At 41.6% G+C, this 14,814-nt stretch overlaps 1 protein-coding gene across 3 annotated transcripts; it reads left to right on the plus strand.

The window, feature by feature from the left end:
- Positions 1 to 251: 251 nt before the first annotated feature.
- On the plus strand, positions 252 to 13,160 carry LOC115192263 (uridine-cytidine kinase 2-A). 3 transcript variants are annotated; one of them, XM_029750568.1, is made up of 7 exons: positions 252 to 448; positions 4,597 to 4,756; positions 5,342 to 5,438; positions 5,539 to 5,681; positions 5,886 to 5,983; positions 10,741 to 10,789; positions 11,268 to 13,160. In XM_029750568.1, exons 1-7 carry the CDS (start codon positions 344 to 346, stop codon positions 11,402 to 11,404), a joined length of 789 nt encoding a protein of 262 aa, XP_029606428.1. In that variant the 5' UTR covers positions 252 to 343; the 3' UTR covers positions 11,405 to 13,160. The 3 variants fall into 3 exon arrangements, with proteins under 3 accessions (XP_029606428.1, XP_029606430.1, XP_029606429.1); XM_029750570.1 differs by lacking the exon at positions 252 to 448 and adding an exon at positions 1,439 to 1,624; XM_029750569.1 differs by lacking the exon at positions 252 to 448 and adding an exon at positions 1,440 to 1,632.
- The last annotated feature ends 1,654 nt before the right edge of the window (positions 13,161 to 14,814 follow it).

Here is a 14,814-nt window from a genome sequence, read left to right on the forward strand (position 1 = left end):
AGGACTTTTTAATGAAGCCTGCATGAGCATTATTATTAAGTGTTAAGGTATTTATGGAGACCTTTGCCTGTCACCTTTAAGATCCTGGAGTGCACCTTTAACTGAACTGATATAATCAAAATGTAGGCCACAAAATACCTGATATATGGGCCTAGAGTCTGATAATTGAATTGCAATAACACATAACCTGATGTGAAGGTTCTGCATTTCAAGTGGCTTACAAAAGACCGGATTGATATCCAGGCATACTCATAGCATCAAAGCAAACGCACAACTGAAAAGAGGGGAGGAGCGCAAGTGGACCAAAACCACCTCCGTGCTTCTGTATGCGTTTATAGCAAGCATGGCAGGCGATAGCGAGACAAGGGTGGACAGTCAAGCCGAAAACGAGAATGCTATTCGGCAACCATTCCTCATCGGGGTAGCCGGAGGGACTGCCAGCGGCAAGGTTGGCATTGTGATTTTTATTAATTAGAAATGTTATGTTTTTATTTGAAACACTGAATTGTCAACGTGGTTGAAAGATGAGAACTCCCTGACCGCGTGGCTCCTGTCATGACAGACCAATGAATTAATTTGTTCCAATAAAGCTAGTTTGTTCTTTAATAATTTCTTGAAAAACATTGACATTTATAAAGCGTGTATAGCAATAGGCCCTGTTGGGCAATAATTTAACCCACTTATGTGGCTGTAGAGAACTGGCCTTAATCCAACTTGCATTCATGTATGTCTTTGTCTATAACCCTATCAATTCGTGTACAAATAATTAAATATTAACACAAACAAGGATTTTGAAAGGAATCTACTCCTGTGGTTTATTCAATTCAGAAAGGGCATTTATGACAACCGACGGAACCGAAAAGCAATACTTTGCTTAGCCAACTAAACTCAACGATTTACGATGGAGTTGAGCGGCGACTAGTGTGGGCGGACTGGAGCTAAAGCAGCATATACAATTTTAGTTTATCAAAAACTACTGATTTCAGAACGGGTGCTGAAATCAGTTCTCTTATTCATAAAAAAATATATAGATATGTATATGTGACGTCGAGCTCCAGTCCGCCCACTGTTAATATTCACTTTCTAATGCGTCGACAGGACCAGCTGATTACACCTGGCGAGCAGTGAAAACTGTCTATGCACCATAATTCGCGGCACAGTAAAATAAATAAAAATTCCAAACCAAGAGCGCAACATCGCGAGACTTCCTGGAATGCTTGCCAAACAGACTTTGTCAGGGTTTGGGGTTTGAAAAGTCAATGAGAGAAGTAAAAAAAAAAAAATCTTCCTCAGTTAATTTTCTAGAAATCAAAAGGCACGAAGTAGATTCGAGGTAACGTCTTTAGTATTTGAACATGTTATTACTCCAACCTCGTGAAAGTGACAAACATACATCTTTCATTTTTGTCAAACAGCTTTAGTGTCTGAGTTGATGGCTTGCACATGCGCGATACGACCGTTAGACAAGATGATGTGTTACTTACGCATGAGTTTAGCTATCCAACGTCGCCATGACATCGCCTATAAGTGATCTGGAATTTCGATGGGCTAAAACTGCTTTTCCAATCTTCATACTGTAGCCTACTGTCTTGGGTAATCTGTGTCACATCTTACCTCATAACGTGTAAGGAGGTAAGCCTCGGTCTACGTCAGTGTGTTGCCGTTTTTTCCGTGTAGGCTACTGTTCATCATGGTACAGTAAATAATACGTGCTCTTCTCTCCAGAATCAAGAATTCAACCATGCCAAAGTCTATTATTCACAACGTGACATCACTTTATAATCGAGCACACTTATATTGACAATTGTCTGCCTGGTAAACAGGTACTCTAAACATGTGGCCTTTCAAATGCACCTCCCCCCACCCCTCTGAAGAAAGTGACCGTTATCTCTTGTTTTTCTGTTTTTGTGTTTCACTGTCTACCTGAGACAGTCCTAAACAGTCCCCGGAAATGGCTGATGGCCTTGCAGCTATGTCCTCTGCTGTATTGTGTAGTCTCTGCTGTCTCTCAAAGATTTGAATGAGTATCCCTCTCTTTTTCGAAGGTTGCATATGTTATTTTTTTTATCATGTTTTGAATAGTATTTAAGACGAGGGAGGATTTATTATGGTCAAACCCATTTCTTGTCACAAGTCATATTGTGGAACTATACACTATAGGCCTACTGAGCCAGGGAGAGCTTTACTCTGCTAGCCTGGTTATGCATCCACCATATTTCCTGAAATATCCAAGCCAGCACAACGTTCAGGTTAGCACAGTATGCCTTAGGGCTGAGATACTTAGGTGCTGATACATTATGTATTGAAATTCCATATATTGCAATTCGATACTGTAATTCTATTGCGATTCAATGTTCCAAACATATTGCTCACCATATGTCTACTGCAGAGTTACCGAGAGAAATAAATGTTCTGAAAACAAATGTGCTCCCTATTTAAAAATAAGATGGAGTACAAGCTATGAAGGAAAAATACCGGAGTACAGTAAACCAGTGCAAAAATAATATTGCAATATTGTCAAAACGATACTTTATGTCATCAAAAATAATAATCCCCCATCACTAGTAGGCCTACTGTCAGTCAGGCACAATTGTACTGTTCCTTCCCAGCGACATTTATTTGACCTTCAGCTGTGTTTTGTCATAACAGCCAGTGAGCTGACCATGTAAAAATAAAAAAAAAAGTCCTGATTTTTCTCCCCCAAAAAGTTTTTCCTTTTACAGTACAGATTGCTATACCCACTGTAACTGATCATGACATAGCTTGTCAATTGTCTTTATGTACCTCTGACGTAGGATTGCAGGGTAAACGGCAGTTTAGCTTTTTTGGACACAATAGAATTTTGAACTGGGGCAGGGGAATGTTTAGTCAGCGTTGGCAATAGAAGAGGTAGACTTTGAATGTGTGTCTGACTGACCCATGCTTGGGTAAGAGACCTGGCCTGGTCCTTTGTAACCAAGAGCAGTTTCGGCAATCACTGTTTTAAGGGCTTGGAAGAAATGTGAAACTACAAAGGGATCTGGTATTGGGAGAGTTGGAGCTCTCAGAAACCTCACAAGCACTAACCTGACAATCATCTCTCTAACATTTGTTTGCTTTGTAATTTTTTGTAGATACATTTTGTAGAAAGTTTGAAGAAAATAAATGCAGATAAGAAATTGAGTAATGTACATCCTCTGTGAAATGCTGTTCTAGAGCATGAATTGTGGTCCACTTGATGCTCCTTTGCGTGTAATATTTCTTGGTATCATACCCCACAACAAACGAAAGAGAAACTACCAGTAGAGCCACCTGTTTATCCGACAGTGTTTTTTTTCTTCTGACAAAACTTTCTGGGAAGTCAGTTTAGGCTGTATGTATGAAGTCTGTAGGGCCCAGGCCCAACTTGCGGATTATTAGTTAAATGGATTGATAGTGTGACCCGGACTGGTGACTAAGTACAGTGAGTCCCATCAAATAACATATTGTGGCTGCATGAACATCTTGTAATGCCCCTTATTTGACATCATTGAACTATTGCCTCTGAATGTAGATTGATTAATAAACGTGTATTGAATCCAGACAAATATATTCTGCTTTATCGTCTTGTAATATCTTTGCCCTGTCTGAGCTCTTTTCAAGGAGACGCAAATGTATTTTTCACTGATTGGTAGCATGCATTTTCCTCTTCTGCTGCAATACATTTTCCCTTCTCTAACAACAAGTTCAACTTGACCCTAATGTCTGTTGCCAGTCATCTCTTATTCTGATCTCTATTAGGCCTGGAGCAAGCAGTTAGATTATCATGGCTGGTGACACGTGTAGGTGCAGTGGTCTAAGAATAGCACCTCGATATTGACTGACCGACATCCTGTCTACTGTGGTGTGCCTCAGACTTGGTCAGTAGCAGCCTTACTGTTCTCAATGACACAAGTCTGGTTTGGACTTAATTTGTTAAATAATGTTACAAGACTTCATGTGTTGAAAAACATTTTTGAAAGTGACTTCATCCAAGTAATTTCTGCCAAGGTTCCACCCAACAGTGTTGTTGTCATAATGTGAGATCCTCATTACTGATCTTATTATCCTATTTGCTGTAGGCCCACTCTCCTCTTCCTTGAATTGGCTAATGAACCGTAGAGACATGTCTTTTGGGCTGTACTGCGAGATCAGTAGGGATGGGGTAGTGCCCTTTTGGAGTTATTAATATTAGTATATTTTCCAATGTAAAAGAATGCTGTCACTTCCTCCTTGTTCGTTTAGGAAGAGCTTAGCCACACGTGATGTAGTCAACTAGAAACCAGCAAGGTGACCACACCCAGGGGCCCTGAGTCAGAGAGGCCCGATGAGTAAATGAGGATTCTAGCTGTAAAATAGGTCAGAGTATTGCAAACATCTAAGAACATTTTAAATGAGAGCTATTGCACATTGTTGCACATTTGGCTTCTTCTGTCTGTACATCTATGTAATAGTCTGGTACCAATATATTCAATATCTCCATAGCTCAGTGAACACAACTCCACTCTTACATCTTTATGGGTCACAAATTTACTTCAGATAACACTATCTGACAGACTTAACTGTCAGTCTCTCACTCCTCCCTCTGCCCATGGCCAGTCGTCTGTCTGCGGTAAGATCATGGAGCTGCTTGGTCAGAACAAGATTGACCATCACCAGCGCCAGGTGGCCATTCTCAGCCAAGACAGCTTCTACAGGGTCCTCACACCGGACCAGAAGGCCAAGGCACTGAAGGGGCAGTTCAACTTCGACCACCCAGGTATTTATCGAATCTATTTATTTATCTGGATACCATGTCAATCGCTGAATCGTAGTCGTATGGTATATGTTAACAACTAGCAAATGTAGCTTTATCCATTGCTTGCTTTCCAGTGTAAAAAAAAAAAAATTATGAATATTTTCTCACATCCCTTTGCTCTCTCATTGAAGATAAATAGTTGCGTTGTTGAGTTTATACTCAAAGGATACTTCTGTTGGGCTTTTCCTCCTAGTTCTTAGAAATAGAATTACCATAATTCCAGGAGAGAACTAATGGTTTCTACATGTTCTGCCTTGGGGCCAATGACTGCTGTATTGAAAATCTGTCTCATTCAGAGTACATACTTAGCAGTGGTGCCTCTGGTAGAATGTGTAGCAGAGTAGTCTGTCTCAGACAGTGTGGTAGATAATGTTTGGGCCCTGGTCAAAAGTAGTTCACTAAATAGGTTGCATATCAGCACAGACACTATCCCCATAGCAACATGCCACCTTGTGGGATTAGATCTAGATCCTATGGCCTGGCACAGTGGCACCAGCAGAAACATAGACATTGTTCTGAGTGCCTTTGCTCTCTCTCTCTTCTCAGATGCATTTGACAATGAGCTCATCGTCAAAACGTTGTGGGACATTTTGGAGGGCCAAACAGTGCAGATCCCAGTGTATGACTTTGTCACCCATTCCAGGTCAGTGGTTAGGACACTCACTCCACTCACTCACTCACTCACTCACTCACTCACTCATCTCATCTCCTACACATTGTCCTCTCTCTGGTGTGTGTGTCAGGAAGGAAGAAGCGGTGACGGTGTACCCAGCAGATGTGGTGCTGTTCGAGGGCATCCTGATGTTCTACTCCCAGGAGATCAGGGACCTGTTCCAGATGAAGCTGTTTGTGGACACAGATGCAGACACACGGCTCTCACGCAGGGGTGAAACCTTAGACATATATATTCACTATTTCATTGGATGAAACACATCAAACTTGTGAGTTGTACAAAAACACCAGGGGGCTTCCAATACAGGGCCTGGAGGGCATGAATGGGAACCGGATGATGAAGTCTAATAGTTTTGTAAGAATCTTTTCTGAGAAATCATTCTGAAAGCTCCACTCCCGTTCTGTGTTCCCTCCCCAGTGCTCCGAGACATCAGCGAGCGAGGAAGGGACCTGGAGCAGGTGCTAACGCAATACATCACCTTTGTTAAGCCCGCCTTTGAAGAGTTCTGTCTGCCAGTGAGTACCTAGCTATGATACTGCCACAACACGTATTCTAAGAGCCTTGGACCAATCAAATTATGTCAATAGCTAGGTTTCCATCCAATTGTCGACAGTTTTCATGCAAATATTCTAAAATCCGCATTTTCCCGCCAGATATGTTTCCATTAAATTGACTTGTTGTGGATTAAAGGCTCTGCGTGATGTAGTGCACATAAAAATAACTTTTGCGGCTAAATTCCCATGTACCAAATAATAAAATACAAGTTAAATGGGTTTCCATCGCATTTTCAACTCTACTGATGGTTTTGTCACTACAAAAGTTGTTATTTAGCGAATATACCCACTCTGGTCTTGGCACGTGCGCTTTAGCCAACAGCTCGCAGATACAGTGCAGGTATAGCCTACATGATGAGATTATTATGGACAAAAAAATATAATTTTTATTTGTCAAACGGCAGCCAGGAATCGATCATGTCAGCAGAATAGGACGCTCAATATTTATTGGAAAGGAGCATTAAGCTGTATTTTCACCACCCTGTGAAGTTCATCGTAGTTTATTTAATCTGTAGCCTAATAAACTGCATGCTTTCCTGAGTAATAGTGGGAGGACCACACACAACATATCATTGCATGACTCCAAGTTTATCATATAAAATATGACGGTTATTATATCAATATTTGCACATAGTTTCCACCACCATTTCTCACAATAGATTTTACAGACATGAAAAGATCCCACCTTGTCAAGCGTATTTTATTTTGTTGACAGTTGGAAAGTTTAGACATTTGTTGTTTCCATCTTTATTTTATTTATTTAACCAGGTAGGCTAGTTGAGAACAAGTTCTCATTTGCAACTGTGACCTGGCCAAGATAAAGCATAGCAATTCGAGTTACACATGGAATAAACAAAACATAGTCAATAATACAGTAGAGGGGGAAAAAGTCTATATACAGTGAGTGCAAATGAGGTAAGATAAGGCAATAAATAGGCCATGGTGGCAAAGTAATTACAATATAGCAATTAAACACTGGAATGGTAGATGTGCAGAAGATGAATGTGCAAGTAGAGATACTGGGGTGCAAAGGAGCAAGATAAATAAAAAATACAGTAAGGGGATGAGGTAAATGGATGGGCTGTTTACAGATGGGCTATGTGCAGTGATTTGTGAGCTGCTCTGATAGCTGGTGCTTAAAGCTAGTGAGGGAGATATGAGTCTCCAGCTTCAGTGATTTTTGCAGTTCGTTCCAGTCATTGGCAGCAGAGAACTGGAAGGAAAGGTGACCAAAGGAGTAATTGGCTTTGGGGGTGACCAGTGAGATATGCCTGCTAGAGCGTGTGCTACGAGTGGGTGCTGCTATGGTGACCAGTGAGCTGAGATAAGGCAGGGCTTTACCTAGCAGAGACTTGTAGATAACCTGTAGCCAGTGGGTTTGGCGACGAGTATGAAGCGAGGGCCAACCAACGAGAGCGTACAGGTCGCAGTAGTGGGTAGTGTATGGGGCTTTGGTGACAAAACAAATGGCACTGTGATAGACTGCATCCACTTCGTTGAGTGGAGTGTTGGAGGCTATTTTATAGATGACATCGCCGAAGTCAAGGATCTGTAGGATGGTCAGTTTTACGAGGGTATGTTTGGCAGCATGAGTGAAGGATGCTTTGTTGTGATATAGGAAGCCGATTCTAGATTTAATTTTGGATTGGAGATGCTTAATGTGAGTCTGGAAGGAGAGTTTACATTCTAACCAGACACCTAGGTATTTGTAGTTGTCCACGTATTCTAAGTCAGAGCCGTCCAGAGTAGTGATGCTGGACGGGTGGGCAGGTGCGGGCAGCGATCGATTGAAGAGCATGCATTTAGTTTTACTTGTATTTAAGAGCAGTTGTAGGCCATGGAAGGAGAGTTGTATGGCATTGAAGCTCGTCTGGAGGTTAGTTAACAGTGTCCAAAGAGGGGCCAGAAGTGTACAGAATGGTGTCGTCTGCGTAGAGGTGGATCAGAGAATCACCAGCATTAAGAGCGACATCATTGATGTATACAGAGAAGAGAGTCGGCCCGAGAGTTGAACCCTGTGGCACCCCCATAGACTGCCAAGAGGTCCGGACAACAGGCCGCCGATTTGACACACTGAACTCTATCAGAGAAGTAGTTGGTAAACCAGGCGAGGCAATCGTTTGAGAAACCAAGGCTGTCGAGTCTGCCAATAAGAATGTGATGATTGACAGAGTCGAAAGCCTTGGCCAGGTCGATGAATATGGCTGCACAGTGATGTGTCTTATCGATGGCGGTTATGATGTCGTTTAGGACCTTGAGCGTGGCTGAGGTGCACCCATGACCAGCTCTGAAACCAGATTGCATAGCGGAGAAGGTACGGTGAGATTCAAAATGGTCGGTAATCTGTTTGTTAACTTGGCTTTCGAAGACCTTAGAAAGACAGGGTCGGATAGATATCTGTCTGTAGCAGTTTGGGTCTAGAGTCTCACCCCCTTTGAAGAGGGGGATGACCGCGGCAGCTTTCCAATCTTTGGGAATCTCAGACGATACGAAAGAGAGGTTTAACAGGCTAGTAATAGGGGTTGCAACAATTTCAGCAGATAATTTTAGAAAGAGAGGGTCCAGATTGTCTAGCCCGGCTGATTTGTAGTGGTCCAGATTTTGCAGCTCTTTCAGAACATCAGCTGTCTGGATTTGGGTGAAGGAGAAATGGTGGGGGCTTTGGCGGGTTGCTGTGGAGGGTGCCGGGCAGTTGACCGGGGTAGGGGTCGCCAGGTGGAAAGCATGGCCAGCCGTAGAGAAATGCTTGTTGAAATTCTCAATTATAGTGGATTTATCGGTGGTAACGGTGTTTCCTAGCCTCAGAGCAGTGGGCAGCTGGGAGGAGGTGCTCTTATTCTCCATGGACTTTACAGTGTCCCAGAACTTTTTTGAGTTTGTACTACAGGATGCAAATTTCTGTTTGAAAAAGCTAGCCTTAGCTTTACAAACTGCCTGTGTATATTTGTTCCTAACTTCCCTGAAAAGTTGTGTATCACGGGGGCTATTCGATGCTAATGCAGAACGCCACAGGATGTTTTTGTGCTGGTCAAGGGCAGACGGGTCTTGAGTGAACCAAGGGCTATATCTGTTCCTAGTTCTACATTTTTTTTTGAAAGGGGCATGCTTATTTAAGATGGTGAGGAAAGCACTTTTAAAGAACAACCAGGCATCCTCTATTGACAGAATGAGGTCAATATCTTTCCAGGATACCCGGGCCAGGTCGATTAGAAAGGCCTGCTCGCAGAAGAGATTTAGGGAGCGTTTGAGAGTGATGAAGGGTGGTCGTTTGACCGCGGACCCATAGCGGACGCAGGCAATGAGGCAGTGATCGCTGAGATCCTGGTTGAAGACAGCAGAGGTGTATTTAGAGGGCAGGTTGGTCAGGATGATACCTATGAGGGTGCCAATGTTTACAGATTTGGGGTTGTACCTGGTAGGTTCCTTGATAATTTGTGTGAGATTGAGGGCATCTAGCTTAGATTGTAGGACGGCTGGGGTGTTAAGCATATCCCAGTTTAGGTCGCCTAACAGTACGAACTCTGACGATAGATGGGGGGCGATCAATTCACATATGGTGTCCAGGGCACAGCTGGGGGCTGAGGGAGGTCTATAACAAGCGGCAACAGTGAGGGACTTATTTCTGGAGAGATTCATTTTTAAAAGTAGAAGCTTGAACTGTTTGGGCATAGACCTGGATAGCCTGCAGAGTTCTGTCATACTATCTCAACAGTAGATTGTAACACCGCCCCTTTAGCAGTTTTATCTTGACGGAAAGTGTTGTAATAACAGTATACAAGGCATGTTGACATTCAAGAGAGGCATAAAGCAATCACAGGTGTTGAGTGGGAGAGCTAAGACAACGGGTTAACGGGTAAGACAACTGGTAAATGGTGATGAATGGGCAGAGGGTCAGTTAGCTACACTCAGGGCCTGAGTTTGAGGCTGGGGCCGACAGATAAACAAAATGATGTACCATGTTAATGAACAGTCCAGCAGGCATCAGCTGTGTAGCCGAGTGATCATAGGGTCCAATGAGCAGCAATAGCGAGCGGGAGACACGGTGTTCAGGAAGCTAGCAGACCGGGGCTAGCAGAAGGGTCTTCTCCGTCATCCACGACGCAGAGGCTGGTTGAGAACACATCGGCCGAATTACGTCAGCAGACCAGTCGTGATGGATCGGCAGGGCTCCGTGTCGACAAAGGGTCCAGGCCAATTGGCAAGAGAGGTATTGTAGTTGGTGTACTTCGTTTGCTAGCCGGGAGATGGGCCTAGCTCGAGGCTAACTGGTGCTTGCTTCTGGACAAGGGCGTTAGCCACAATAGCCACTCGGTAGCAGCTAGCCAGCTAGCTTGCGGCAGGAATCCGATGATGTAGTGGGAAAAAGCAGTCCAATATGCTCAGGGCTGATATCGCGCTGTGCAGACTGGCAGGGATTATATGGGCTAAAGCGGCTGGTGTCTAAAGGTAAAGGCCGCTAGCAGTGGCTAATTAGCTGGCTAGCTTCTGATAGCTAGCTTCTGATGGAGGTTCCAGTTATTGGGTCTCAAAAATAGCAGACCCTTACCACATTGGGTGAGGCGGGTTGCAGGAAGGTACATTTTAATTCGAAAATGGAAAAAGAGATTAAAATGAATATTTACACGGGACAAAAACAAGCGTCTTACTGCTACGCCATCTTGGTTAAGATGTGATTCAGATCGTATTGCTAAACATGTTTATTTCTTCGCCCCCTGTAGACCAAGAAGTGTGCTGACGTGATCATTCCCAGAGGAGCAGATAATCTTGGTGAGTTTCTGACTGTTTGTTTCTCAAGATTGCTGCCTTATGTAAGCAAGCAGGCTGTTATGTGACAAACATCACTGACTCATTCTTGGACACATCTTCCCAGAGAGTCTGTCATTTACATTGTTAATCAGTCCAGTCTCTTGGTTAACTTACTAAAGGCGTATGTGAATGTGATGGCTGTTTTGTTTATTCTACTGTCTTGAGATAGATAGCTGTTGTGACCTGTGATTGGTGAGGCCTATACATGGGAAGCAGACTAGATTAGCTGTTTTGTCCTGGGAATGTTTCAGACTGTCTCTGTTTTGGAATGGCAAGGTCAATTGTAGATTTAAAAAAAAAAAAAACATGTATTTGCAAACTGGTGCTTTTAAACTCTGGAACTTGTTCTGCTTACATTTTATCTGAATAAAAGAGGAATGGAACACTTACAGATTATCCTTCAATGTGTCGTCGTCCCCCCCCTCTCTCTCCTTAACAGTTGCCATAAACCTTATAGTTCAGCACATCCAGGACATTCTGAACGGTGGTCTGACCAAACGCCTGAATGGCAGCCTTAACGGTTACGGAACTCCCCGGAAACGACAGGTGTCAGAGTCCAGCAGTCGGCCCCACTAACCGCACCGGCCCTCTCTGAACACCAGGGAGCTAGGGATCGATGGAGGAGGGCTCATCTGTACATACCTACCTGTCTGCTACACTGTATTTAAAAAAAAAATATTATAATAATAATTTCTCTAGCAAGAATATGCAAGGCCTTCATTTAATTCGTTTTTTTTCACTGGATGATGAAATGTTTTGTAAGGGAGGAAGAGGATTAGCTCTTCGATTTTGAACGGTTTCAGTTCAAAGGTGAAGCAGTTATTTTATTTATGTATTTTTATTTGATATTCTGGCCCCTTTTGAGCTTGCAGATGTTAATAAATGAGGAGGAAGTTGGGTTGATCTTGAGCCCTTGCTGTGCGTTCAGTGGTCAGTGCATTTTGATTGGTCATGTTGTCTGTCTGTCTGTACTGTTGGTTTGGAATGGAAGGACGTGTGACAGATTTTATTTGTTACTGAGGGAACTCTGAGAGACACACACACTACATGTTCTTGGAAACTATCCAAGAACTGAGATGCAAAACTGAATGCAATTCACCTCTAGACTCCGATTTAGCAATTATTTGATTAACTGACGTACATGTACCTGAGAGCACTAATCATGTTTGACATGGTATAGGATACCACTTCTCACATTCCTTTACTCTGCTACCACCCTTTATCATTTGCCTCAGTGTTACAAGCCTACTCTTGAGCTAGTGAAAGGAATTCTCAGGCCCTTCACAGATTATCTGTCTTTGCTCACCAATTCAGCGGGTCAAAGCAACTTAATGTTTTCTCCATCTGAAAAAAAAACAGAACTACTTGACTTCACAAATCAAAGCAGTGTTCTTAGTTTGTACATAGTGTAGTATTATTTACCCTCTTGATGTTGCTCTTTTTCAATCATTTTTCAGTGTTTTCACAGTATTTGCTTGTTACCATGCATCTTGGAACAAACAACCTAAATTTGAGGACATAACTGAGATTGAAAAAGACAAATCAATCTTTACCTCGACCGGTTTTGTGTAAGGTGGCTGACAACCCAACCAAATAAATAAACTGCGTTCTATACTTTGCCACATGGCCCCCCTGAAAACCTTACACGGTAGTTTGTAATGCCCCCATGTCAATTGAATTCTTTGGGGTTTCAACTTGTAACTTTTTTTATTTAATAAAAAAAGCTCATGCTCTTGAAGGATGAGATCACTTGAACTGCCTCTGTCTGAACATCAGTGAAGTACATATTCTTTACATAATGTTCTTTCATTGCAAGGGTTCATTTGATAGCAGTGTTTTAAGCCTACAAATATTGTAGGTTGCCTTGAACTGCAGGATCGTTTGAGGTAAATTTGCACTTAAAAAAGATGGAGATTGTCCATGTTAGTACAATTGACTCAAGCATGAATATATTTCATTTATCTTTACAACTGCTATTTAATTAACAGTGTATTTCATCAATGTACAACTGCTTTGTTTTCTATTATTTTGTACAATTTTGCATCACCAAAACATTGTCCTTTAGGATTAGGCTCTCGGGTCATTCATATACTTTAATTCCACGTCAAATTGCCTCGCCATATATTGTTTCATTTATCAGTGATGTATTCAAATCAATCAAAATATACTGCAATATTCCCAGACTGATATTAAAAGTGAGATTATGGTCTTGTTAACATTCACTCACTGAATTGTGCTAGTAGTGTTATACTAAAGGTTGTACTGTATTGCAATGGGTAGTCTACGATTACAATAGATTGTTTTGCTTTCAGAAATATAGGTATTTAAAAAAGTCCTGACTGCTGTGTTGTTTCCTACCTCAAAATATTTATGATACCTGTATGCAAAGTGTATACTGTAGGTTTTTTTCTCACCACATTTCCAGGGCCAATGATGGGCATGTCACACTGTTGTTGTCCATCAGTGCATCATCAATACTTTTATTATTAGCTTCAAATTGATTGATCATTGAAATGAGAAATGGTTTCTAAAGTACTGTGTTCACTACATGATTTAGCTATCTAATTTGTGAGATGTAGAACTAGAGAAAGTGAACTTATTGATTCACATGTCATCACAGGAACTTGAGATTTTGCCTTTGAAGAGAAAGAGAAGACTATGGATATAACCTTAAACACTAGTAATACGATGCCTCACTTAAGTGTAGAGGAAATGGCCTAACTTTAATTTGATGTACATTACCTTACATTTCAAAGGCCTTCAAAAAGTCAGTCAAGTACTATCTATCATAGGCAGCGATCTTGCAGACGTTCAGTAACAAATTAATTCCCTTGCTCAAATATATTATGGTCCGAAAGGCTGTGGATGTGGATTGTCTGTATGTCAGTCATTCAAATGTTGCTTTGTGTCTTATTGCATACATTTAGCTTCAATGTTGGTGATGAAATCTGCTGTAAATGTCTGCTCATTTAACTCAATGACATGATACCATATGTGCTACTTGCTTGCAAGAGCTAGCTAGCTAGCTATTGTACTGTATTTGTTCCATGATCAGGGTGTAACTGTGAATCAATGAGACAGTAATGTCAGCTGCCTCAGTGTGAACACTAACTGTATGTATGTTAGAATCAAACACATTGAAAATAGTAATGTGCTATACAGCGGTGGTGGAAAAAGTACCCCATCCCTTCTGCCTCTGATCTGGGGCAAACTCCTGACACTCAGACATCATTTACAAAATATGCATTTGTGTTTAGTGAGTCCCCCAGATCAGAGGCAGATCTTGATAACTGTGAATTGGACCATTTTTCTGCCCTGCTAAGCATTCAAAATGTAATGAGTACTTCTGGGTGTCAGGTATGGTATGGAGAAAAAAATACATTATTTTCTTTAGCAATGTAGTGAAGTAAAGGTTGTCAAAAATATAAATAGTAAACTACAGATACCTCAAAAAACGACATAAGTAGTACTTTAAAGTATTTTTACTTAAGTACTTTACACCACTGCTATACAGTATGTGAAGAATGAGGCCTTTGACACATAGCTCAGGCATTGTTGTACATGGCTGTAGCATGGAAGAGACCTGTGATGAGAGAGGAATAAATAGTATGACTATAACCAAAACTGTTACCAGACCAACAAGTAAACAGAAAACCAGGTTACCTATCAAGTTGTGATGGCCATGACTTAACTGGTTTACCTGAAAGTTGAAATTATTCAACAGTAAAAAGTAGGGATAGATGTTCTTGTTGAAACACCTGGATATGAATACAAGAGCAATCATAACTGTATTATAATGTACATGTATTATCAAACAGGTTGTGTATCAAGAAACTGCAATCAAACAATGAAATAAAGTTTTTGTACTATGAATGCTGTGTATGTGCTTTCTTTACAAGATTCAGAGATGGAGAAAACAATATAATTGGATTGCCAGTAATAAGGAATATGCTGAATAGAATAATATAAAAGATCAGTGAAACCAT

This window comes from Salmo trutta, chromosome 4 (assembly GCF_901001165.1).
Source record: "Salmo trutta chromosome 4, fSalTru1.1, whole genome shotgun sequence".
Lineage (NCBI taxonomy): Eukaryota > Metazoa > Chordata > Actinopteri > Salmoniformes > Salmonidae > Salmo > Salmo trutta.

Excerpts from the sequence above, each read along its gene's own strand:
- LOC115192263 (XM_029750568.1), top strand. The coding sequence starts at position 344 with ATGGCAGGCGATAGCGAGACAAGGGTGGACAGTCAAGCCGAAAACGAG. Across the intron at positions 449-4,596 it reads GAGGGACTGCCAGCGGCAAG|TCGTCTGTCTGCGGTAAGAT; the intron begins GTTGGCATTGTG and ends GCCCATGGCCAG. Across the intron at positions 5,984-10,740 it reads TTGAAGAGTTCTGTCTGCCA|ACCAAGAAGTGTGCTGACGT; the intron begins GTGAGTACCTAG and ends CGCCCCCTGTAG.